Consider the following 24,647-nt stretch of genomic DNA (forward strand, 5'->3'; position numbering starts at 1 on the left):
GGGCCACGTTCAGATTCGTCCCAAGCTAGGTCTGTCTGCACGGGTTCCGCTCCGGTTTGGAGTTTTCAGAGGCTGATTCTAAAGACTCTGCTTTCCTCTCTGAAGCCTGGGACCCTTGGAGGCAGTGGCTCCCAAAATGTGGTCCCTGACCTGCAGGGTCATCCTCGCCGTGCCCCTTTAAGATGCGTGTTCTCTGGCCTGCCCACCCCACTGGGCTCGGAGCTGGGCCCTGGGTCCGACATTGGGGCGCTGGCTGGGACTCGCCACTTGTCAGCTGGGAATGGAGGAGCAGGCACCTGCCACAGGATGTCAGGGCCAGGGCAGCGTGGTGGAGGAGGCTGGGAGTGGGGTGGGCTCTGGGCACCACTCCCCTGCACACACCTTGGGGGGCCAGCTTGCTTGGCTACAGGCCAGCATGCTGAGCTAGTGCTCAGGCCTCACCCGCCTTGCCACCGTTCTCCAGCCCCGGAGATAAACCTGAGCTCCCAGGTGGGCTGTCCTTGTGGACGGCAGCATTCAGTCACACGTGTGACACGACCCGCCGGGCCCTGCGCTGTGACCTGTGACAGTCCTACCGGACACACATTTGCCATCTTGTCCCCAAGAGCGGCAGGCCTCAAAGTCCCCCACCCCTGTCTACGCCCCCACTGTGACCCGAGCTCCCAGCCCTGTCATTTAGGGAATGGTGCAGGCCGGAAGGGGAGACAGCAGGCAGTCCTTGTTTGTATTCTACTCCATTTAGATAAATAAAAATAAAGCTGGCGAGGGCAGGAGGGTGCAGGGACAAGTGGCCGTCCACCAACGCAGCAATCAGGGCCTGGAGTCTGCGGGATGATGTTGGGGCGATGTTCACAGCCACACACTCGTTGCCAATCAGTACCCACTTGGTTGGTGGCTTGACTTAGAAGCACAGCAGGGGCCCCATCAGTGCCCAGGCCATGGCGTTTCAGGTCCTCCCGGGCGGAGGCAGGTCAGCAGTGCCTGCATTTAGCCCAGTGGCATAAACATAGTGTTTACGGCCCCTCCTGCTTCGGCTTCCACTGGAAGAAAGTGCATCGCTGAATGGAAAAGACGTTACGTTACAGAGGCGAGGAAATAGCTGTTAAGTACAGAGAAATGAAAATAAAGCAATGGAGAAGTAACAGCCGAACGCCCCCTCCCTCATAGGTTCTGTCGGCCAGGGGTGCTGTCCTGTAGGGCAGGGAGCCTCGTGCGGACTGGGTGCTGCTGAGACGCCAGGTGCGCGGCTGTGGCCCTGAGCGAGGGTGTCTGCATCCTCGGTGTGCTTTGCACGGTCCTGGGGATGTGCCCCCCACCCCCGGCCAGGGCCCCAGGCTCCCATCCCCACTGGGCAGGTGTCTGGGGCACAAATGCTATTACCTCTCAGTGTAGAGTAGAGAGAGCTGAGATGTTCTGGAGGAATTCTGTAACTTGAAACAGCGTTTAAAGTATCTTAAGCACGAAAGTGTTAGTCGCTCAGTCACGCCCGACTCTTTGTGACCCTATGGACTGTAGCCCAGCCTCCTTTGTCCATGGGATTCTCCAGGCAAGAGTACTAGAGTGGGCAGCCATTTCCTTCTCCAGGGGATCTTCCCGACCCAGGGATCCAACCCGGGTCTCCTGCATTTAAGGTGGATTCTTTACCATCTGAGCCACCAGGAAAGCCCCACCCAAGCATGAGTACCCCAAAATGACTCAAGTTCAGCGTGGGCGGAATGAGGGTGGCTGGTTCTGGGTGTAAACGGTGAGGCCCCTCCCGCACCGTGCAGCCGAGAGAGAGAGAGAGAGAGAGAGAGAGAGAGAGAGAGGAAAGCCGGCCCCACAGAAACGTCAGCCTCACCCGGTGTCTCTCCCGCGAGGGCGAGTCCTCTGATCTCGAGGCAAAGAGGAGCTACGTGCAGGGCTGAGGCAGCAGGTAGGAAGAGGGGCTTTTAGGGTTTGTTTTCTTTTTCAGTTAGTGGACCACAAATTGGGTAAAAATAGAATCTGCAGATAATTATAAAACAAATGAAAATAGAAAACTCTCTTCGTTGCTGTGAAAGCCAGGTAACCACAAAGTTTTATTCTGCGCTGAGTTATTTTAGCACATCCTCCAACACAGCGGCTCCTCCCACCAGGGCGTCGCAGCCTCGGCCAGGCCGATCCACACGTCGGGGGACCAGCCGCTCCCCCGGGCCCTTCTGCGGTCAGCTGGTCAGAGGGAAACCAGGCTTTTTTCCCAGAGCATCCAGGCTGTCAGTCAGACCTGCTGTCACGCGGAGCAGGAAGGAGGCCAGCGCACGTTTGGGCTGGACATGGGCTTTCTTGCCCGCCTAGGACACCTAGCTCATCGGGCCTGAATCTGCGTCCCCGTGCTTGTTGCGAAGTCAGAGGCCATGACCATGTGCAGGACGCAGGCCCCTCTGTGCCCAGATGTGGGGCAAGCTGCCCCCCTCGGCCCCTCCCCTGAATCTAGGAGACACGGTAAAAAACAGAACCTTCTTTCTAGGCAGAATCAGACTATAAGATTAGGAAAGGACTTCGTGTTTAGGGGACCTTGCCCCCCATTTTCATTTGGGGACACAGATGCGTGTGGGGCTTGGCCAGCGTCGCTCAGAGACTTGGGGGAGTGTTTCAGACCGTCCACCGCCCCGACTCTCCAGAGGCCCCTGCAGCCCTGGTGGGCGTGTCTGGCTGCTCTGGCAGCCCCTTTGGGTGCTGGCTCCTCAGGCAGGACCCCCGGCCACCAGCTGGGAGGCCCCTTTGGGTGCTGGCTCCTCTTCCCCGGGGCCTGGAGCTGGGTGGGCTCCGTCCGGCCTCAGCGAGGCCCACCGGCAGGCTCAGTGTGACAACGAAGCCAGGGCAACAGGGCCCCGGTTCTGGGTGACCTTTGTTGTGATGGAAACAGCGAGGAGGGGGCTGTGGGCTTCTCTGAACTTTACAGTCTTGCCTTTTTTTCTGTCAACAGTTCAGACACACGCACGCACACAGTGCTCCCCACTTCTGGCCTCTCGGCCAACGTCCAGGCCAGGGCGTCCGTCTTGCCTGCCCTCTGCACTGCCTCCCTGACACCCCGACCCAGTCCTGGGAGCAGACGGCCCTGCCGGAAAGGTCCCCAGTTCCAGCTGCCCCATGGGGCTGGGGAGAGACCTGGGGGTCACCACTGACCTCTGACCCAGGGATCAGAGGAGGACGCTTCGTTTACCCAGTTACCAAAATAGCCCAAGGGATAGCATCTAGCCCCACAGACAGCCAGGCCTCAGTGAATAATTAATAGGTCATGGAAACGTGAGACTCGGTGGGGCCTGTCAATTCCTGAACAGCACTTTAGTTTGTAACTTGTGTCCTTGTCCCTGTGAATGACCCGTGTAGCCCCTGTGTGGCCAGGTGAGCAGACGGGAGGCCCCAGTCCAGACGGCGGGGGCGGGGAGGCTGGGCTGCCCGGGGGGAGGGTCCTGGCCCTGCCTCATGCCCCGAGCGGCCCTCATGTTCCTTAGGGTGGCCGGCTTCTGGGCTCAAGTTTGCCCAGAAGACTGTGACAGCTGACACCAAGGAAGGAACACACCAGGAAGCAGTCATTTTTTCCCAGATCATTAAAATCAGCGTGTCACGTGATCATCCCTTTTCATTTCACGTGGCACCCCTCCCCGCAACCACCACCTGCCCCAGGTACTAAAGCGTCAGCATTTCAAGAGATGGGCTTCTGGGAGTGTCTCAGTACTGCGGCTAGACAGCAACGCTTCCTTCATCTGATGTTCTGGGTGTTTTGTTTTACTCTGAACTTCACTCCGTTTTTTTCTTATTTGATTTGTTCTAAGTGGACATCTCTTTCTACTCTGGAGATAGGATCGTTTAACCTGAAACCAGAGTTTTCACAAAAGCCAGAGGAACAGACGCTAATAGAAGAAATTCCGTTTGACCGCAAACCTCCTTGGGCCCGGCGGGGAACTGAGGGTCAGACCACCTGATGCAGCAGCCCGGCTCCCCTCCGCCCTGGGGGCCCAGACGCCACTTGGACGCGGGTCTGACCCGGCCTCCCTGCAGCAAAACCCCACCAAGCTGCCCTTGCAATGAATCAGTCTTTCACGGGGCCGCAGGGCAGGGGCGCCTGCCCTCCACTCTTCCTGCAGCTCCCAGGCAGGTGGTGTTTCCCTCCTGCCCTTCTTTCTCGGCCACGTGCACAGACCTGGACGGTCTCCCTCTTCGCAGACACACCTGTGCCGTGGGAGCTACTGCTGTTGGGCGGGCTCTGCAGAAGCTCTGGGCCCCGTTCAGCCCCTGCAACATGTGGTCATTGTCTGTGCCGAGCAGGGGATTGCCATTTGTACTCCTGCCGAAGCAAAGAGGTGCCCACTCACGAGGTCACAGGGCACCAGCACAAGAATGCGTGAGGTAGCCAGTGAGAACAACAGAAACGAGGGCTGGGATTTGCGGCCGCTGCTGACGCCGCAGACACTGAGCAGCGCCTGGGGAGCAGGGACGCCCCAGGCCCCGGCCGGACCCCACGCCAGGTGCCCCCGGCACTACCCCTCCTCCTGCTGTGCTGTGCTCATGGGCCTGTTTTTGTGGGGGGCTCCGGGTGGGAAGGCGCTCGCCCCCGAGCACTGCCCCTGCCCCGCGTGCAGCCGGGCAGTCGGAAGCACCCCGTCCACACACTCCAGGTGGGGCAGCACGGTCTTCACTGAGCTGGGCCCTCCGTCTACTCTCCCTCGAGAGCCACTGGGCTCTGGGCTGCGGGACAGCCGTCTACTCTGCGTCGGCTCAGGTGGCCAGCCCCGCCCTATGTAGGCCGGGCCCCACCCAGCAGGACCCACAGTCCTGCCCTAGCTGCTGTGTGGCAGCCATCCCCTCCACGGCACCCGATGCCAGGGCTGGGGCTGGCCTGGCAGCAGGCCGATGACGGGCGTGTGGGCATCTGGCGGGCAGTGCCCTTGGCCTCTCGGCACCTCCATCAGCCCTCTTGCCTGGCCCAACCCACGGCGCCTCTGGGTCACTGGTGGCAGACCCACAATCCAGGCTCGGCCTCCAGAGTCACACCTCTGCCCACCCAAACCCCTGGGGAGTGGCCACTGCCCCCATCCATTGTGCAATATTTACAGTGAGTTCAGAGAGGTTGTCCTGAGGAACGAGGGCTCGGGTCACAGCGTCGGCCCCGCCCACCCATGGTCTGGTCTGCAGGGAGCTAACCTCACGTGGGGGGCGGGGGGCCGTCCTTCCTCCCAGGCCATGGAGGACGTGAGACACCCTGAGGGGAAGCCCTCTTGCAGATTTGGAGGCCGAAAGCTCACACAGCAGTCTCTCAAGTTAATCCAGTACTGGGAAAATTTCGGTTAAAAAAGGTGGAACCAGCTTGTGAACTGGAGTTTTTCTTCCTGCAGAGCTCCTTTGGGTATTGCGTGAAGATGCAAATTTTACATCTGGGTTAAACGCATAATTTCCCTTTAAATTGCCTGCTTGACTGTGTACTAGGATCCCTGCTCAGTATATGTTTGTACCAACTGGAAACTTAGTTGAAAGTAATTTCACTCAATTAAACTAGTCCTTTGTTTGACGACGCTGCTGCCACTGTGTGTGCTGTGGGAATTTCAGCGTCCGGTAAATTTGGCCTCAATCATTCCTCACCTGTCATCCTGCCGCGTAAGTGCTGAGCTGAGCGCAGCAGCTAAAAACAAACATCTCTGTGTGTAGAAAACTCACTAGCTCTCGTACCTTGAAAATGGAATAATACGTCCAGTTTAGTTTAAGTTGAAGCAAAGAGAGGTCATTGCTATGACAGGTAATTTTATAAATATTATTTTGACAGATACTATAAGGTGCCAGGGGCAGAAAACTCATGCAGTGGAACATGTGAAGTATTTAAATGACTTCTCTTAAAATGAGCTTCATGTTTTAAATAATAGATGTTTACCTCCCAGGTTAAGCCTTAAATATTCCCATTTTCACTGAAATGGCATGTTTTTAAAAAGGCAGCGTTGTACCCACAATGCACTGCCTACCGGCAGAGCCAAGCCCAAGAGTGAGTCCTGTGGGATTCGAAGTTGTTACTGTCAGACCGTCTGACCCCGGCCAGACCACGTGCCGCCCTGGGGCCCCTCCTGACACAAGGAACACGCCGTGGCCACGCATGAGCAAGTCTTGGTCAAAGCCTCGCCTACATATTCTTGTATTAAATGTCACAGAATGTAATACTGAGAGGCAGGATTCGTCTCTTCCTCAGTCTCTGATTTTATTCACGTTTCCTGTTGTGAAAACCTAGGTTGAGTCCAGCACAGATTGCTCAGGAAACTCGTTAGTTTGGCAGAAGACGGGACTCAGGCTCCCCAGCAGGGACGAGAGCGCCGGGCGGGCCTGGGGGATTTGGCAGAAGACTGGACTCGGGCTCCCCAGCACGGAAGAGAGCAGCTGGGCGGGCCGGGGGGCCAGTCCTGCTTCCCAGCACCCTCCCCGACTCAGCACTGTGCTCAGAGACTCTCATGGGTCCATCTAGGAGAGTGCACGTCCGCCCTGGTGGGCAGAGCGTGTGGTTCCTGCAGAATTAACCTTGTCAGCAGGACCCACCATCAGGAGTTGGCAGCCCCAGCAGGTTCTCTGTGTCGATGGCCTCAGAGGTGGGAGAGGCCCCATGTCAGCCTCTGTCCATGCAGCAGGCCGGGAGGACAGCAAGTGGACGTTAGGTCTCTCAGTAAACTTAGGCTCTTGCCAGCTCTCTTCTTGCTGTGGACACTTGGGGACCAGCCACAGGCCTGAGACCAGTTCATTCCCTCTGCTCACTGCCCATCAGGCACACGTCTGGTCCGTACGGGTCAGACCCTGTGGGTCAGGATGAACACAAGATTGTTCTAATAGGAAAGACCCACTTTGAAAACAAGCACACCCATGGGTGCCTGGGGCCGTGTCACAGACAGAGACGATAAAAACAGGGAGTCTGATGCCTGAAACTGCTGCTCCTGCCAGGAAATAAGATCTTTAAGCAACTCCAGGGTCCCAGAGAGAGTCTGGAGAGCACGTGTGCACATGTCAGCCTGTGAGCATGCGTGTGCGGTGTGTGCATGTGTGCACACCCGTCCTATGTGCACGCCCGACCTGTGTGCACGCCCAACCTGCATCCTCGTCTCCATAAGATCTCACAGTGATGCTCAGATGCCCCGGGAGCCACTCTGCAGCCCATGACATTTAACAAACACAGGCTGTTAAATGTTACTCGGGTGCTACAGACCGTTCCCCAGAGACGTCCACCGACGCCAGTCCCCGGTGCTGGGAGTCTCAGCTGCCGGACGCTCACCTGAAGCTGTAAACTCGTTCACTGGGGCCGCGATCCAGCCGCAGTCAGAGCTGGGGTCGGTGGCCTGTGGTCTCGTAATTGTCTGTTGTAAGGCTGTGCAGACCATGTCTGCCGGAAGACGGGGCTGGATGGACAGAGCCATGAGGCTACGCGAGCCCCGCCCTGATGAGGTGCCGTGCGGATCCCTCTCTGGCCCGGCTCTTGGCCTGATGCCCCGGCTCATCCTCCCACGTGGGGGGTGCGCAGCCCCGGCGCTCTTCTTGATGAGTGTGCGTGACTCTCAAGAGTGGCCTGTCATTGTTTGGATTCTCTTCTGAGGCTTCAGAATTTACAAGTGACTTCATCTCTTAATTAAGTGAAGTCAGTGCAGTAGCTGGGTCTTTGTCAGCGCGTCTTGATGGACGGTTTGCTGCTGGTTTTAACCACGCTGGAAGCAGCACGCGCTCACTTCTCTGGGCTGAAGAGAGACTCGTTCCTCACTGTGGAGTCAGGAGAGCTGGGGAGGCCACAGCCGAGGGCGGGAACGAGGTGGACGCTGCTAACTGGGTGTCGTGGAAAGAAGTGGAAACCAGCCAGGGAAGCAAGCAGTGGGATCTCTGCAAGGAGGAGCGAGACACGGGGCAGAGAAAGTGCCGGAGCCTGGCCCCAGCCCTGCCAATGAAGTTCCGGCTCATTTGTCTCTGGACCTTCAGCTTCCATTCTGACATCCCAGCTTGGAAATAGTGAGCCCTAGAAACAGCAAGCAGGGTCTTGGACATGGAGGTCAGCTGCTGCTGGACCTGGAGGTGTCCCATTTCTGCAGTCACTGATCCTGTCCCCCTTGTGTGTCTGAGAACTGTCTGCATTTAGTCCGCCTCCAAACAGTCCCAAGTCCCAAGCTGGCACTGCCTGGAAGTTCTCGGTCGTCTAGCCTGGCCTCCTGCCCTGTGGCTGTGGAGTGACTGTCAGGACTTCTCACAGGACAGAGGTGGAGCCTGGATGGCGGGGCAGGGACTGATCCCCCTGAAGCCTCATCTAAGCAGGGGCTTTGGGGCTCATGTATCAGCCGGACCTGAGAACAACCCCACTGCAGGGCCAGTTCTCCTGTGGTTTCCGCCCGGGGAGCAGGGTCGGCCAGAGGGTGGGTGGCTATGCCCTCACCCTTATGGAAGCAGTGACCGACAGCCTTCTTGACTGCACTGGTCTGGCTCATTGAACTGCCTGTTGTCTGAACTGCTACCATGAATCCAAGGAGCAGTGATGACAGCCCGCGAAGGGGAGAGCAGCCCACTGTGCCCCCTGAGCCTATGTTGGCAGCTACCCTCCTGGGGCCTGTGTCGGGACCCTGGCAGGTCCCCGCTTCTGCAGGAGGGGGATCGGCACAGGGGCTGGCCCTGCGCTGCCTGCTTGCTTTGGATTTGCCTCTTGAGGATGGCCTGCCATAAACAGGATGGAAGGCAAATCCAGTGCTGTTCTGAGAGGGACTCTCACTGAGGGGTACGGGGGAAGCGAGGCGGGGACTCCACCTGAGGTCTGTCCAGGAGCAGCTGGTGAAGGTCCTGGGAGCGGCACTTACCCCCAGCTCCTGGTGCAGAGTCAGCTTGTTGTGTGTCTGGAGCCCAAGACTGATGGGTTTTATGCCCACACAAGACCATGTGCCCAGCACACAATTGAAATGGCCGTGTACAGGCCCCCCCCCCCACCTCCCATGTGGGATCTGAAGCTGGCAGAAGACAGGCTGCGACCTGGGCTCATGGGACAGGCCCCAGGGTCCCATGCACCCGCAGCCTGCCGGGCAGATGTTGGGTGTGTCTGATTTGGAGCATCCTGTTTCTGGTTAGGACAGGACTGAGTAGGAGAAAGTGGGTTGAGTCCTATTGGGTGCATGTCTGAATTCATCGGGGGTGGGCTTGTGTGGAGGGGCTTGGCCTCATGAGATGCTTGTGTCCACATGCGTGGGCAGAGGAGTGTCTGGACGAGGCCATGGCCCGGAGACCCCGGCTTTCCTCCCCACCTGCCCCTCGTGGGGCCCCTATTGCCGTCCTGAGACGCAAGCAGATGCGTGCAGGTGTGTACGGCCCTTGTGTGCGCTCGTGTTCCAGCACGGGCAACCGGGTGTTCAACACCGACTCACGAGGTGTCCAGCCCAGAAGGGGGCGGGGGCCCGGCCTCGGGCCACGAGCGGGGAGCGAGGCGGGCACGGCGTGGGCGCGGCACTCACGGCCCCGCTCCTCTGCCCACAGCTGCACGGCTATGTGGAGAGTGAGCCGCTGACCCTGCAGCTCTTCATCGGCACGGCGGACGACCGGCTGCTGAGGCCACACGCCTTCTATCAGGTGCACCGGATCACGGGCAAGACCGTGTCCACCGCCAGCCACGAGGCCGTCGTCTGCAGCACCAAGGTCCTGGAGATCCCGCTGCTGCCGGAGAACAACATGCGCGCCACGTAAGCTCGCTGCGGGCCGGCCCTCGGAGGGAAGGGGAGTCCTCCTCACACTTCCACTTTGCTTAACACCTCAGGAAACTTTACAAACATTTACGACGGCAGACTTGTTTCCTTCTGGGGTTTTCATGTTGCCACTCAGTTCACAGCTGTGCGAGCCCCCTCTGTGTACAAACATGGCACCCACTTTTTCTTTTTTCTAAACTTTTCATTTTGTATTGGGGTATAGCTGATGAACAATGTTGTGATAGTCTCGGGTGAACAGCGAAGGGACTCAGCCATACACATACATGAAGTCATTCTCGCCTAAGCCCCGCCCCTACCCCTGCATGGCACCCTTTTCTTTCTGAAAGCTCTGTGAAAGCCAGAAGAGTGGTTAAAACGCTGCTCATGTTGAAGCATTTTGGAGACCAGCATGTCTGGGTTGTGTTTTCACTGAGGGTTTCTGCTGATGTGACCAGCTGGAACATGCAGGTCAGGCCTGGCTCTTTGGTGTAGAGGTGACTCTGTTAGCGAGCTACAGAGTCTTCTTCTCGGGTCCAAGTGGGGTCCCTGCTCGTGGCCTCATTAACTGAGTGGCCGCAGTGTGCCCTGCCCTACTCCCGTGGGGTCCCTGCTCGTGGCCTCATTAACTGAGTGGCCGCAGTGTGCCCTGCCCTTCACTCCCGAGCTACACATGGAGCAGAGAAAGGGGACGGGGTTGTCCGTCTAGACTCGCCCTCTCCTGGGGCCTCTGAGGGCGCAGAATGGAGCCTCGACTCCCTGTGTGTCTAGATAAACACGTAAGGCAGCAGTTCATTAACACAGGGTTCTCGGGGGGTGTCTGTGGGGGCGGCCTCGAAGCAACTTTGCAGGGAAACAGCAGGTGGGAAGGCCCTGCGCCCAGGTGGGTTTGGGGTGTCCCTCGGAGGAGAAGGAGCCCAGGGCCGTGGCTGGGGAGGGAGGGTGTGGGAAGCCACAGTGTGGGCTTGTGTGGGGTGTTGATCAGTTGTTTCTAAGTAGCTCCTGAACCCTCTACGTTGTAAACAAAGAGAAAGCCTTCTCTCTGTGTTGGCTTTTCAGGGATTTGAGGGGATTCATTCTAAGTTTCCCAAGGACCAGGAGCGGGGCTGACGGCTGGGAGACCCTGCTGGTCCCTCCAGCAGCTGCAGCTCTGACTCCGGTGGCTGCGTTTACTCCATGAAATACCCTTCAGGCCAGGGCACCGCGGGCCAGTCTTCCCAGCACTCTGGGCCAGGCTGTGGTCCCGACCTTCAGGCCCCGTGCTGCCTTGTCTGTGTGCGTCTGACGGAGGGAAGGGCTGGTTTCCATCTGACAAGTTGCCTGTGGATTGTTGTGCTGGAGACTGGTGTTGGATGGAATCATTAAGTTAAATGAAACTAGAGGAAATCACACGCTGCTGCTGCTAAGTCGCCTCAGTTGTGTCCGACTCTGTGCGACCCCATAGACGGCAGCCCACCAGGCTTCCCCGTCCCTGGGATTCTCCAGGCAAGAACACTGGAGTGGGTTGCCATTTCCTTCTCCGGTGCATGAAAGTGAAAAGTGAAAGTGAAGTCGCTCAGTCGTGTCCGACTCTTAGCGACCCCATGGACTGCAGCCCACCAGGCTCCTCTGTCCATGGGATTTTCCAGGCAAGAGTACTGGAGTGGGGTGCCATTGCCTTCTCTGGAAATCACATGAGGCCCTAGCAAATCCAGGATCCTGAGCTGAGGGGGGACACTCCCAGAATCTTAGGGAAGGAGGTTTTCAGAGCCCGCCCTGGGAGACTTCCTCTGGGGTGTCCACACCTGCCCACTGCGGCGGGCCCTGAGCGAGTGGGGCTCTGCCTGCTTGAGACCTGGGGGCATGAGGGGCTGGCTTGTCCTGCTCCTTTGCCGCCCCCCCACTTGATGGGTGGACTTGGGGCTGTTCTGACAGGTGAGTGGGTGTCAGGCAGGGCTAGGGACTGAGGCAGGCACTCTTATCTCACAGCATCGACTGTGCCGGGATCCTGAAGCTCAGGAACTCCGACATCGAGCTGCGCAAGGGGGAGACGGACATCGGGAGAAAGAACACGCGGGTGCGGCTGGTCTTCCGCGTCCACATCCCGCAGCCCAACGGCCGGACGCTGTCACTGCAGGTGGCCTCCAACCCCATCGAATGCTGTGAGTGCCCCGCCCCGTGTCCAGGCCGAGGGCCAGTCCCGCCGGACCCTTCCCTTCCCACAGCCCACAACATTCTGCCCCGCCCCAGGGGGTGTGCTGTGTCGCAATCCCCATCCTCACAGCTCGCCTGCCTGCCGCCTCGGGGAGCATCCTGGTTCATTCCTTTGTCTCTGACCTGAACGTCAGTCAGATATCTTTGATGGCCCCTCCCTCACGGCCCCCTCTGCCCCGCGGCCCCTCCCTCGGGGCCCCTCTCTGCCGCGTGGTCCACTCTCGCTGGACCCTCCTGTCCAGTCTCCAGATGGCCATCCCCAGGCCATGGACTCTGCTACGGGTGGCTCCAGCTTTCTGACCTATGGTCTCTCCCCGTGAGAAGGAGCAGGCCCCTCATCTCAGGTCTTCTGGTCACTGGGGAGGGCTATGTGAGGACCCTGGCAACTGGGGGCTGTGTGAGGACCCTGGTCACTGGGGGCCGCAGAGTGTATCTTCGCTGTTGCTGCTACACAGACCTCTGCCCCATATCCCGATTTTGGCCGCCTGTGCCCTCAGCCCTTGAGAGCCCACCATGGACAGCCCTCCACATTCGACTTTAGCCTGGGGTGCCTTGCTCTGTGGGCCCCCCACCCGGTTAGACCCGGGAATCGCCCTGTTGCTGCTGGTGGGCAGGCTGTGTCCCCCCTCACCTGCAGGACTCCCCACAGCTTCCCCAGGGCCTTCAAGGGTGATTACTCTAGCAGAACACGTTCACTCCCACAGAGTCACACACACACATTCACATGTGTACGCACACACGTCTCCGCATGGACCAGTCAGGGGCATGCTGCCTTCCCTTTGACAATGCGTCGTGGGTGGACCAGCTGCCCAGGAGGGGCTGGGGCGGTGTGGGTAGACCAGCCCTCCCGGGAGGGGTCTCCCTGGCTCACTTCTTGCTGCACCCCCACAGCCCAGCGCTCGGCCCAGGAGCTGCCCCTGGTGGAGAAGCAGAGTGCGGCCAGCGGCCCCGTCCTCGGAGGGAAGAGGATGGTCCTCTCCGGCCACAACTTTCTGCAGGACTCCAAGGTCATTTTTGTGGAGAAAGCACCAGGTATTTCCTCTTAAAACCAGCATCGAGTGCTTGCTGTTTGGGCGCCGGCAGAGGTTGGCTGGCGGGAGAGGGTACCATGCACGGTCCCAGAGCTTCCTCACGTGGCTTTGAGGGGCTGCGGGTGTGGGGCCTGCATCTGCCCAGCTAGCAGGTGCCTCCTCAGGGGCTCCAACCAGCTCTTGCTGGTCTTTGGCTTTCTCAGAACCGCAGACCATCCTAGGCAGGTATCCAGTTGTGCAATGGGCACAGAAGCCATGGGGGACCCCACTGGGGCCCAGAGACGTTTCTGTGCCACTCGTTCTGGTGGCACAGCGCCCAGCAGTGCAGAGGGAGACACTGGTTGCTTTCGATGATGGTGCCCCTTGGGGCCACAGCCACTCATGTGTGTGTGTGTGCACACGTGTGCATGGACCTGTGTGTGTGCATGCGGGTGTATGCTTGCACATGGACCTGTGTGTGCGTGCACATGGACCTGTGTGTGTATGCTCCTTTGCAGGTCTGAAGGGAAAGGCTCTCTGCTCTCTGGTGTCTGGGGAACCAGGCGACCAGCCTCTTACTGAGCTGCAGGATGGATGCAGGGGGTTAGGGCTAGGGGTGGGAGTAGGGCTGGGGGAGCCCGGCTCCTGCCCCAGGGCTGCCCAGCCCTGCCCGGCCCGCATGCTCATAAGGGTGAGCGTGCGGCCTCACCTCTCTCACACCCTGGGGTGTGTTTGTAGAGCACGTTCTCGGTGGGGGGCTGGCCTGAGGGGGTGCCCCTGCCCACAGGCTGGGAGGGAGTGCCCGCAGGCCAGGTTCTGGAGCCAGTTGCCCAGCCGCTCCTCTGAGCCCCAGTCCAGCTCTCGAGCCCAGGGCAGGGCCCCTGCTGCTGACCGCAAACCACGGAGACTCTCAGCCTCCGTAATGGGGTTGATTTTGTACAGTCTGCAGGAAACTTAAGTGCTTCAGTCAAAACAGGCTTGAGAGTCTTTCACATTGACCTCATTCTGCCTGCACCATTGTGCCTGTGATTGGAAATTGTTTTACAGGTGGGAGAAGACCCGCCTGAGTACAGTGGTGGGGGAAGAATTCGCACTACCAGAACGCCCCTCTTTGGAGGAGGTGAATTTTGAAATAATTTCAGCATTTGTGTTCTAAATGTGTGCGTGGGCACCCCCTCCCAGCCTGTGGGCGGCGGGGTCCTCACCGCACTCGGAGATGTGTGTAGTGGGAGCTGGCCAGCGCCCCGGGCTCTTTCCTCGAGCAGTCAGCCCTGACCTCGACCTGGGTGCCATGATGGGACCGTGAGGCGTCTCCCAATCTCCTCAGCCGATCGTGGACGGGGGCGGGCTCCTCGGTCATGGCGGCCTGGTCCCGGGTCTGCACGGTGGCCGTCCGCCTGCAGCTGGAAGCCAAGTTCCGGGCGCCTGGCTGTCAAGGTCGCTGGGCTCCCGGCTCCCTGGCCCCAGGCGGGCTCAGTGCTGCTGTCACCCGCTGCCACGCTGGCCTGTCCCCAGCCTGCTGTCTCCTGCAGCATTTCCATGTCTGGCGGGCAGAGGGCAAGAAACCAGTAAGTGGGTGGAGACCAGACATCCCGCAGACACGTGGTGTGTCATGACAAGTACAGTGTAAACACGCAGCTATGCGTCCTGTCACACTGCGTCTGCGTCTAAACCAAGTTGCCGGCACATTTGCACACACGTCCACGCCAGTCCGGTGTGTCCAGCGTGCATTCTTAGCCGAGCACACGTGCTTCCTGATGAGCCTCAACAGTTACTGGGCTTTTCTTGGTTGATTTTGGGGCGAGAAACCACTAAAGTCAATTTAGACTGAAAGCCTGGTCATCCTCTAGGCTCCTGAGGAGGTGCCTGGTGTGCTGGAAGATTCTGTCTTTAGCCCCTACTTGGAGGCAGCAAGGCTGGCATGTAAGTGGTGAGGCTGGTCCAGGAGCTGCTGGCTGTGGGCAGGAGCAGGACTGTGGCCGGCCTGTCGCATGTCAGACGCTGGGTGAGGTGGGTGTCTGGTCACCGTGTCGCCTCAGCTGCTCTGAGCAGTACTTGGAGTTTCTTAAGTGTTTCAAGATTCCTCCTGGCCAGGGCTGGCTGTCACCTGTGCCTACCTTGTGTGACCAAGCAGGGTCCCGGAGGAAGATGGCCCTCAGGACATGGGAGCAAGGCTCCTCCCATGGTCAGGGGACCCCTCAAAAAGAGCCGCGAAGCAGCCGCTCTCATCTCTGAGATGTTCGTGTTCTCAGCTGCGTTCGTGGTGAGACTCTCCAGAACCACCCTGTAATTCTGCTCAGGGTTTAGTGTCCAGCAAGAAGCCACAGGGCCTTCCCTTCAAGGAGGACAGCTGTGGCCTCTGAGCCAGATGCCACCTCCTGCAGTGGACGTCCCTGAGCATGGGGCCTGGGACAGACTCACTGGGAGGCCTGGCAGGAGCAGGATGCTGAGATGCTCCCCCCACCCCACTGTCTCTTGCTGGAGGTCAGGGGGCTCTGTTCAGACTTTTGCATGAGGGATATACTTGCACATGTGCAAACATTAAAAACACATAAAAAACATTTAAATACGAGGACACGAAGAGAGTGCCTACATGGAGGGGGATCGGGAGAGACCAGGGATTTGGAGCTTGCACCGCCATGAATGTTACCAGGTTCTCGACTGTGATGCTTAAAGTCAGTGATGTGTAGCCCAGCCTTTCCATGCGGTTCCTAGAAACTGAAGCTCAGCAGACCTCACCAGAGCTGGTGGCTTCAGCAGGCAACATGGTCCGCTGCAGCTTGTGTGTGGCTGGGCACGGGCGTGGTCCGTGCATCCAGTGGACATCCCAGTGGACACTGTGCCTCCTCAAGGCCCAGACTCGAGGGGGACCCCTTGGCACTGAGGCTCAGGCAGGTCCCATCTGCCCAGGCTCAGGGCTAAACCACCCAGGGTGCAGACTTGGAGGATCATCGGGTTCAGTGTGACCGCCAGCTACACGACCAGACCACCTCTCTGCCAGACCTGTTCACACCTATTACTGAGGTCCCAAACCCCACGTGGTCACAGACCTAGAAGAGAACATCACGTCCTCAGTCCTAAATCCTTGCAACAGAAGCAGGACTTGTTTCCTGCAGGGAAGGCCTGCCACTGCCCAGGATTGACCATCAGGAAACAGCGCTGATCCTCAGTGGGTGGAAAAGAGCAGCAGCCAGGCCCCTCTGGTCCTCAGGAGGCTTTTTCTCACTTTGGGCCTCGGAGCCAAGTGGTCCTCCCACGACCCTGAACTGAGTGTTTTCAGCAGTCTTGGGGGGTTTTGTTTCCCAAGTGCCTTCAATGCAGATGATAGGCGGGCGGGGCCCTGCTGGGGTCGGGGGCCATGGCATCCTATTCCCGGCTCTCCCATGGTCAGGGGACCCCCTTGCAGGGGGCCACCCTGCAAGGTCCTCCAAGTGTCCCGTGAGGGCATCAGAACATCACCTTCTGAAGGCCAGAGGGTGCCCGTCCTACTTGTCGCTCGCCGTGGACGGCTGTTGGTGTCACGCATAATGCGCAGTGGGTCTGTGTGCGGGCTCACATGAGTGCATGCACGTTCCTCCCCTGGGCGAAGGAGTGACCTTCCTTCCCTCTAGAGGCACGTCTGCTTGTCCATGTGGGCATCAGAGGCAGCACCCCCACCCTGGCCCCCCGGAGGGCTGGAAACCAGCACATTTCAGGCAGGGTCAGCTGCTGGGGACCCTCAGGCCTCCGTCCGGCGGGCCTGCTCGGTCCCCACCCTGTGGAGCATGGAGCAGGACGTGCGCCGGGGCAGCCCCTCCCAGGCCTGGCTCCTCCCGCCGGGTGTGGCGGGGAAGCCTTTCCGATGACTCAGGCTGCAGGGAATTCCCTAATGACTCGGAATATTTTTACTCCTGGGCTTGCACACAGTTTCCTACTGAGGAGGCCAGCGAGCTCCTGATAAGGCTGGAGCACAAAGGCCCATTCAGGCCTGCGGCCTCCCCTCCCGTAGGAGCCACGGCTGCGTTCCACACCCGGTGGCCTCCCAGCAGCTTTGCAGACAAGCATGCCAGAGGCCAGGGGTCACCTGACCCAGGCCGGGGCAGTGCAAGGAGTCAGCAGTCAGCGGGGTGGGGGCCGCTGGGGAGTGTCCCGTGTGGGGGTCCCACAGGGCAGGCACGGGCCACCCTGGCTGCCACTCCGGCCTCCTCCTGGAGCAGGACTGCGTGTGCACTTCTGACCACAGAACACAGACTGGGCCAGAGCCCCCAGGCCAGGGTGAGGGACGTGGGAGCCCTGTGCCTGTGAGCCGGACCTCAGTGGCCCGTCTGCCTCTCCCCTTTGCTCTGTGCTCGTCTCTCTGTGGCTCCAGGGATCTGTGCTTTTCAGACGCTGTGACAGAGCTGTGAGCCTGTGCGGGTGGCCAGACTGGTCAGCTTGTGGATCTGCTTGCACGGTGGGACCGCTGGACCCCAGGCCCGCGCTGGACGGGATGGTGTCGCGCGGCCCGCGAGGGCCTGGAGGGGAAGGCCCCTCCCGCCGCACTTGTCCTCCGTGCGCACGCCCACCGCCTGCTGCAAACCTGTGTTTCCCGTGATGGCTGTTCCACCTGTGGACCTGCAGCCCATTCCCGGGAGGCTGGTCTGGTTTGCGGACCCTCCTGGAGGGTGGGCAGTGGATGCTGGGTGAAGGGGTCTGTCAACCTCTATGGACCAGAGGAGAAGCAGTTGCAAAGCTTTGCCCCAGCTGTTCAGATTTTAACACTTAACGGCTGTTTTGGGGGAACGATGGGCTTTGTCATAAGAAAAATTGTTGTTTTTAAAAGGCACCAAGGACGTGGGAAGCTTGGTTACAGGAAGAGTCATTTCGGTTTCCTCAAACCGGTGGGGGTGGGTGGGGCCCAGTGGCGCATCCATAGCGGGTCTGGGCCGCACCGCGGGAGCCGTGTCCACGGTGCTTTCCACTCGTACCAGGGACCCCCTGCCATTTATCGCCCAAGTCGGGGTCACTCCTTCCCTGAGCCCTGCCCTCATGGGAGCTGTGTGCTGCTTGCGGAATGCTGGCACTTTTAAGGGCGGGGGTGTTCTTTCCGTCTCCTGTTGGTTTTTCCTAGAGGAGAGACGGATGCGGGTCCCCTGGCTCCAGCAGTGTTTGATCCCCTAGTGGGTCATCTGCTGGATGCTCTGCGGGGGCACTCGGTGTCCCGAGGGGCTGGTGTGGCCTGGCATGTCCAGGCCTCTCTGTGACTCACATTTCCTCTCTGCTCCACCCTCCGCCCCTGCCCAGCCAGCACTGTGAGGGAGAAAAAGGCGATGCTGTTTAACTTATTTATAATTTAGTATTTGTAACACATACATTTCTTCTTGGAAAACAGAGAGAAAGCAAAAACTAGGCCCAGAACCATTACTAGATGTAACGATTCATTTGGGGAGCGACTTTATAAAAAAGTGCAAAGAGGTCCATGTAGGAGATTGACATCTGTTACTTCCAAATAACGACTAGGCCTTGTAGGCAAAGCACGCCTGCCAGAGGGGCTTCCTAGCACCGGGAACACGGCTCTGTCACCCCAGCCAGTGGGTCCTGGGCCTCGCCTCCTTCCAGGGCCTGGCCCGGGGACAATAGGCCCTTTCTTTCACAGGCACTGGAGCCTTTTCATTTTTTCAAACATGCAAACGGCCACGGGGTAAGGTTAAAAATACCTTGTGTTTTGCATTTCTGTGTCCTGATGTGGCAAGGAGTAGTCTCAGAGAGGATTTTCTTATTCAGCCCCCAGTTTCCCTGAGCAGGGCAGGACCCGTGGCTCTAGGGCCACGATCATTAGAATAACCCTGCTCCCAAGACCTATGAGGGCACTTCAGGCCCAGGTAATGAGGCCCCAGCTCCCACTGTGTGCCCTGCACTCAGGCTCACATCCCAGACGATGGCCTTCCTACCTGGGTTGCCTGCGTTCCTCCTGGTTTACCCCCTCTTTGAGCGTAGACCCCTTCCAGGGCTGGCGCTAGGGACGCTCAAGGCCCTAGCTAGGGATGCTCAAGGGCTCCCTCCTGCAGAGTGGGGGTCTCCAGGCCCCCGCTCCAGACCTGCAGTCAGGTCTGTTTGAGCTTCTCCCCTGGGGTCCTGGCATCCACTCTGTGGTTGATCGGTCATGCAGGGACCCACTCCCGTCAGCTGCTGCTGAGCCGGCCGGGCAAGGGAGGGTCCTCTCATCGCAGGACTCCCATCTGCCTGCGTCCAGGTGTGATTTGGGGGCCGCCCCGTTGGGACAGAATTAACAGACTTCCCAAATCCTTTCTTGCAGATGGGCACCACATCTGGGAGATGGAGGCAAAAACTGAAGGAGACCTGTGTAAGCCGGTGAGTGTGGGCCAGACGGGTGGCTGTGCGGGTAAGGGGAGTGGACGCACGGCCTAGGGGGCCACTTGCTCTCTGGAGAGGCTCTTGACTACACAGGGGCTCCTGGCCCAAGGCACATGGCTTCTGATTTGTTGCAATGAACCACAGATGAGCACACAGAAAGAGAGAGAACAAGGAGTAGAAATGGTTGTGAAGTGCCTCCTGACCCAAGTGGTCTCTGCACGCGCAGTGCAGGGAGCAGACAACGCGGACGCGGGGTGACTGCAGAGAGCCAGGCAGCTCCTGGGCTGCGGGCCCCCACCAGGTAGACGAGGTACACACACATGCCCAGAGCCTGCGGTCTCCACTGGCCATTGTCACCAGGGAGCCCAGACTCGCTGCCCTCTGGGAGGACCCCCTCTCCAGAGCCTGAGCCCCACCCCTCACTGCCTGGCCATGCGGGCCCAGGGTTTCTACCAGCGTCCTTGGCTCCTCACGCACTGTCCTCCCACCAGGACACAAGCTCAAGGTCAGATCTAAGTGCTGCTCCACCTGCTTGTCCTGCTGGCCAGCAGCCAGGGGGACCTGCAGACCCGAGGTCCTCTGTGCCCACCTACCCTCTGCAGGGCGCAGGGCCTGCAGGTGCCCATCTTACACTTGGCCTCCGTGGTATTTGTGGCTGCTCACACTTAAGGAAGAGCCAGGAGGGGGCCTGAGGGAGAACCAAGGAAGAGCCAGGAGGGGGCCTGAGGGAGAACCAGGAGGAGGGCCTAAGAGAGAACCAGGGGGCTGAGGGAGAATCAGGAGGGCCTGAGAGAGAACCAGGAGGCCTGAGAGAGAACCAAGAGGCCTGAGGGAGAACCAGGAGGCCTGAGGGAGAACCAGGGGGCTGAGGGAGAACCAGGGGTCTGAGGGAGAACCAAGGGGCTGAGGGAGAACCAGGGGGCTGAGGGAGAACCAGGGGGGCTGAGGGAGAACCACGGGGGCCTGAGAGAGAACCAGGGGGGCTGAGAGAGAACCAGGAGGCCTGAGGGAGAACCAGGAGGGGACCTGAGGGAGAACCAGGAGAGGGGCTGAGGGAGAACCAGGAGGCCTGAGAGAGAACCAGGAGGCCTGAGGGAGAACCAGGAGGCCTGAGAGAGAACCAGGAGGCCTGAGGGAGAACCAGGAGGGCCTGAGGGAGAACCAGGAGGCCTGAGAGAGAACCAAGAGGCCTGAGGGAGAACCAAGAGGCCTGAGGGAGAACCAGGAGGGCCTGAGAGAGAACCAGGAGGCCTGAGAGAGAACCAGGAGGCCTGAGGGAGAACCAAGGGGCTGAGGGAGAACCAGGAGGCCTGAGGGAGAACCAGGAGGGCCTGAGAGAGAACCAGGAGGCCTGAGGGAGAACCAGGAGGCCTGAGGGAGAACCAAGGGGCTGAGGGAGAACCAGGAGGCCTGAGAGAGAACCAGGAGGCCTGAGAGAGAACCAGGAGGCCTGAGAGAGAACCAAGAGGCCTGAGGGAGAACCAGGGGGCCTGAGGGAGAAGCAGGAAGGGGCCTGAGGAAAACTGGTGCCTTCTTGCTGTGTTTCTGTCTGAAGTCGGCAGAGGCTTCTCCTTCCTCTGGATGAGCGCTGACACGGTACGCCTTTCGGCCCGCATCTTTATTTTGTAAGAATGCCCAGCAGAGCAGCCCTGTGCTGTCACCCACACTCCCAGTCCCTGCCTTCTGGTTGGGGTGTGGAGACCTTGTGTCTGAAGTGTTTATTGACGGGTTGGATTACTGTCCACCTCCGAGTGTCTGTCCTCCTTTGTCTTCACAGAGCAGGAGGAACCTTCAGGTAACAATGCACAGGCTGGCAGGTGATTTTTTTTCTTTTAAAAATCCTTTACTTTAAAAATTTTTAACTTATTTATTTTAAATGAAAAAAGATGAATTTTTTTAATGATGAAAGGTACAATTCACAAAGAAGATAGATATTATAAAACGTTAGACACCTAACAGCAAAAAAACAAAGATACATAAATCAAAAATCAGAAGAAATATAAGGGAAAAGAAAAAATATATAATCGCCATAAGACACATCAACATTTCTCTGAGAATGTTTTATCAAGTGCAGAAAAAATAAGAATACAAACATCTTGAATGAGGTAATTAATAATTTAAATGTAATAGATTTATATTTAATTATTTTATATTACTCTTACATCCTACGGTGATTTTTTGAAGTTCAAAGTTCCTCCACTGTCTCTCCCTCGTCCCACTGGCCCCTCTTGATGGTGGCGTGTGGATGGTGCATTCCTGAGAGCACAGGCAGTGGGAGTCATTGTTCAAAGTCTCATTCATGATAAGGACTGAATTTTCTCTGTCGGCCACGAGATTTGCAGACGTGATCCCGGTACCCTCTGCCCTGTGTCTGGAATCCCCTCCCTCCACACAGGTGGCTTCATCAGGAAGAAGCATGCTGTTGTTGAGCTGCTAAGTCATGTCCAGCTCTTTGCAACTCCATGGACTGCAGCATACCAGACTTCCCTTTCCTTCACCAACTCCCAGAGCTTGCTCAAACTCATGTCCATTGAGTTGATGATGCCATCCAGCCATCTCATCCTGTCGCCTCCTCCTCTTGCTGCCTTCATTCTTTCGCAGCATCAGGGTCTTTTCCAGTGAGTCAGCTTTTTGCATCAGGTGGCCAAAGTACTGGAGCTTCAGCTTCAGCATCAGTCCTTCCAGTGAATATTCAGGGTTGATTTCCTGTTGAATTGACTGGTTTGATCTTGCTGTCCAAGGGACTCTCAAGTCTTCCCCAGCACCATAATTTGAAAGCATCAATTCTTCGGCGCTCAGCCTACTCTGTGGTCCAGCTCTCACATCTATACATAACTACCGCAAGCATCTTTACCTGTGACTTTAGCTTCCTTTTCCAAGCACTGATGCATTTACAGAAACCTTTCCAAATGGTATTAAGGGCAACCTTTCCTCCCAGGCCCAGGGAGGACGCCTGTATCCCACTGTCACCACCCCCCAGGGTGTCCAGGCCTCTAACCTCACACGCTGCCTCACGGCTCCCCCTGGTTCCCTTGGGGAGATGCTGCTGCCTTAGGAACTCCACTTCTGGACAAGGACTCCAGGCCCCACAGTTACAGAGGTGGGCCTCGGGTTTGCTGTGACCAATACCAGCCACTGGCGGTCACCCCGAAACAGAGGCCCTTGGCTCCAGGTTCCAGGCCCCCTGTAGGCCCAAGTCCTCTGCCCCCGGGCTACCAACCCCTTCTCCCTGGGCAGGAAGGAGAGGCCAGCAGAAACTGTGCATTTTTGGCATCGAAATAATTCCGCCAAGTTTGCATGTTCAGATTTTCCGTTGTTGGGTTTCCTTTTCCACTGTGAACAGTGCATATTTTAAAGAAAACTTAACCATTATCAATCGTGTGTTCTGAGAGAAAAGCATGTGAACAGCGATGTGCTTCAGCTTTACGGTTTCACCTTTCTTATCTCTTAAATGAAGTTTACTTTCATATATTTCTTCTAATTATGAAAGCGTGCCATATTCATTGTGGAAACTTGGACGATATTAACAAAGTTTAAAAAGGAAAACGCCTAGTGAAATTTCAGTGGGATGTGGCCACCATTAACACGTGGGCGTATTTCCTTCCACCCTTTTCCTGTCATGGGCGTGTATCTACACGCACACACACATACATACACATTATACATTTCAACGAGGCTGGGTGGCACTGCGTGTGTGGTTTATGTATGACCTTAAGCAGTGTATACAGTTGGTATGTATCTGTACACACACACACGTACATACACATTATCCATTTCAACAAGGCTGGGTGGCACTGCGTGTGTGGTTTATGTATGACCATGAGAAGTGTAGATGGTGGGTTTTCTCAAAGTAAGTGGCACGAATGTGCTGAGAGCCGTTTGGACCTCTTGCCCTGGTGCTGGAGAGACAGGTTTCCCTTCTGACCTCTACCCTCACTGCACATTTAGTGCTTCATCATGATCTAATAACCTGTCCAGCATATCAGTCTGTGCCCACATCTAAATACAGTCCTCCAGTCACTTGGAACGAAGAGCACCTGGCCCCCCGACGTGGAACCTGCTGCAAGTTCCTTGTCCCACCGGGCATGTCCCGGTGCGTCCCTGCAGCCACTCCTGCGTCCCAGCTCTGGTTCTGGTCTCAACTTGAGCAAGCCCTCTGCCTTTCTGTCTCTTGTCCTCGTTTCTGCTGTTGACTCCAATGTCTGCTGCCACTGAGCACCAGCTGTGTGCCGGTGCCAGCATTCCCTGCAGTCCCCTCCTCAGACCATTGCCCCGAGGAGCGTCTTCCTCGTCCTCTCCCCTGTGCCAGTGGTGGAGTGAAGACTTGGAGATGTCAGAGCCCAGGCTGAAGTGCAGGCCTGTCCGACCCAAGCCAGGCTCCCAGACACGGGCTGCGGGGCTGGGGCACAGACTTGGCAGAGGTGCAGCCCCGGCAGGGGTCTGACTGAGCACACATGCCCTTTCCGGGTTACCCACCCTTTGCTCCACTGACTGCATCTTGTTCCAAATGGGATGAAGTTATTAAAACAACAGAAATGCACTTTCTGGCACACATGTGGTCCCAGGAGACGGAGCCCAGAGCAGGCTGCAGGCCTGGTCCTGCCCCCTATCCCCCCACCAGCTGCCCTTAGCAGCAGACTGGGCCTCATGTTTTCATCTGTAAAGGGAAGAGTTGCCCTGAAGTTCTCACTTTTCTGTTTAAACATTCTTAAGATTTCATTATTAACTGGATCCAATCAATTTTGCTGTTAATTGGCTACAACAACTCTTAAAAAAAAGTGATGCCACGGATTTCTCTTATACATTTTCCTCTTGTTAACTGAAATCGTATGATAAAAATCATTGAAGAAACCTTTTAGGATGTGAAATCTTGCCCTACCCCACCCCCAAAATCAGGGCCTCTCTTTGGTGCTGAGGTTGGGCCCTCGTGTGGATGGCTGGACACCTGAGCACGCAGACCCTCCCTGCTTTCTTCCCCCACAACACACGCTGGCCCTGCCCCAGTGACTCCTCTGTGTATCTGTACTTAAAAGGGGGCAGTTTGGTGCAGATGTTGCTGATCTTTCATTTAAAACCTAGAAGGGTAACAACAGCCTCCATAAACCCCTGGTCCATCGTGCCTGCCTGTCCACCTTCCCATCCCCATCCATTGTCGGGGTCGTGGCTCGGGCTTTGGGCCATTGGCACAGAGCATCTCCAGGGGGGCACTTGCCCTGGGTCTCTGCTGCCAGTTAGCTGGACAGGTGCTCCTGGGTCCACTGCAAGTCGGTGCCTGGGGGCCTATCAGTTTCCTGCAGGTCATGCTTGGGTTTGGGGACAGAGAGGCGTGGCGTCCTGCCCAGGGGCTGGTCCCCTCTTGGCACCTGTGCTCACGACTTCTCTCCTGACTCAGTCGGCGTCATCTTAGATGAAGCCCCCGCCTCCT

General features: G+C 57.8%; 1 protein-coding gene across 1 annotated transcript in view; it reads left to right on the forward strand.

The window, feature by feature from the left end:
- The window catches only part of NFATC1 (nuclear factor of activated T-cells, cytoplasmic, calcineurin-dependent 1), a 76,405-nt gene that overhangs the window by 13,634 nt on the left and 38,124 nt on the right, over positions 1-24,647 (forward strand). The window contains exons 6-9 of the mRNA XM_010855097.1: positions 9,484-9,686; positions 11,655-11,827; positions 12,771-12,911; positions 19,164-19,219. Coding sequence (XP_010853399.1) covers positions 9,484-9,686; positions 11,655-11,827; positions 12,771-12,911; positions 19,164-19,219 — 573 coding nt within the window. The remainder of the gene's footprint in view (positions 1-9,483; positions 9,687-11,654; positions 11,828-12,770; positions 12,912-19,163; positions 19,220-24,647) is intronic.

Source organism: Bison bison, unplaced genomic scaffold (genome assembly GCF_000754665.1).
Source record: "Bison bison bison isolate TAMUID 2011002044 unplaced genomic scaffold, Bison_UMD1.0 scf7180017864353, whole genome shotgun sequence".
Lineage (NCBI taxonomy): Eukaryota > Metazoa > Chordata > Mammalia > Artiodactyla > Bovidae > Bison > Bison bison.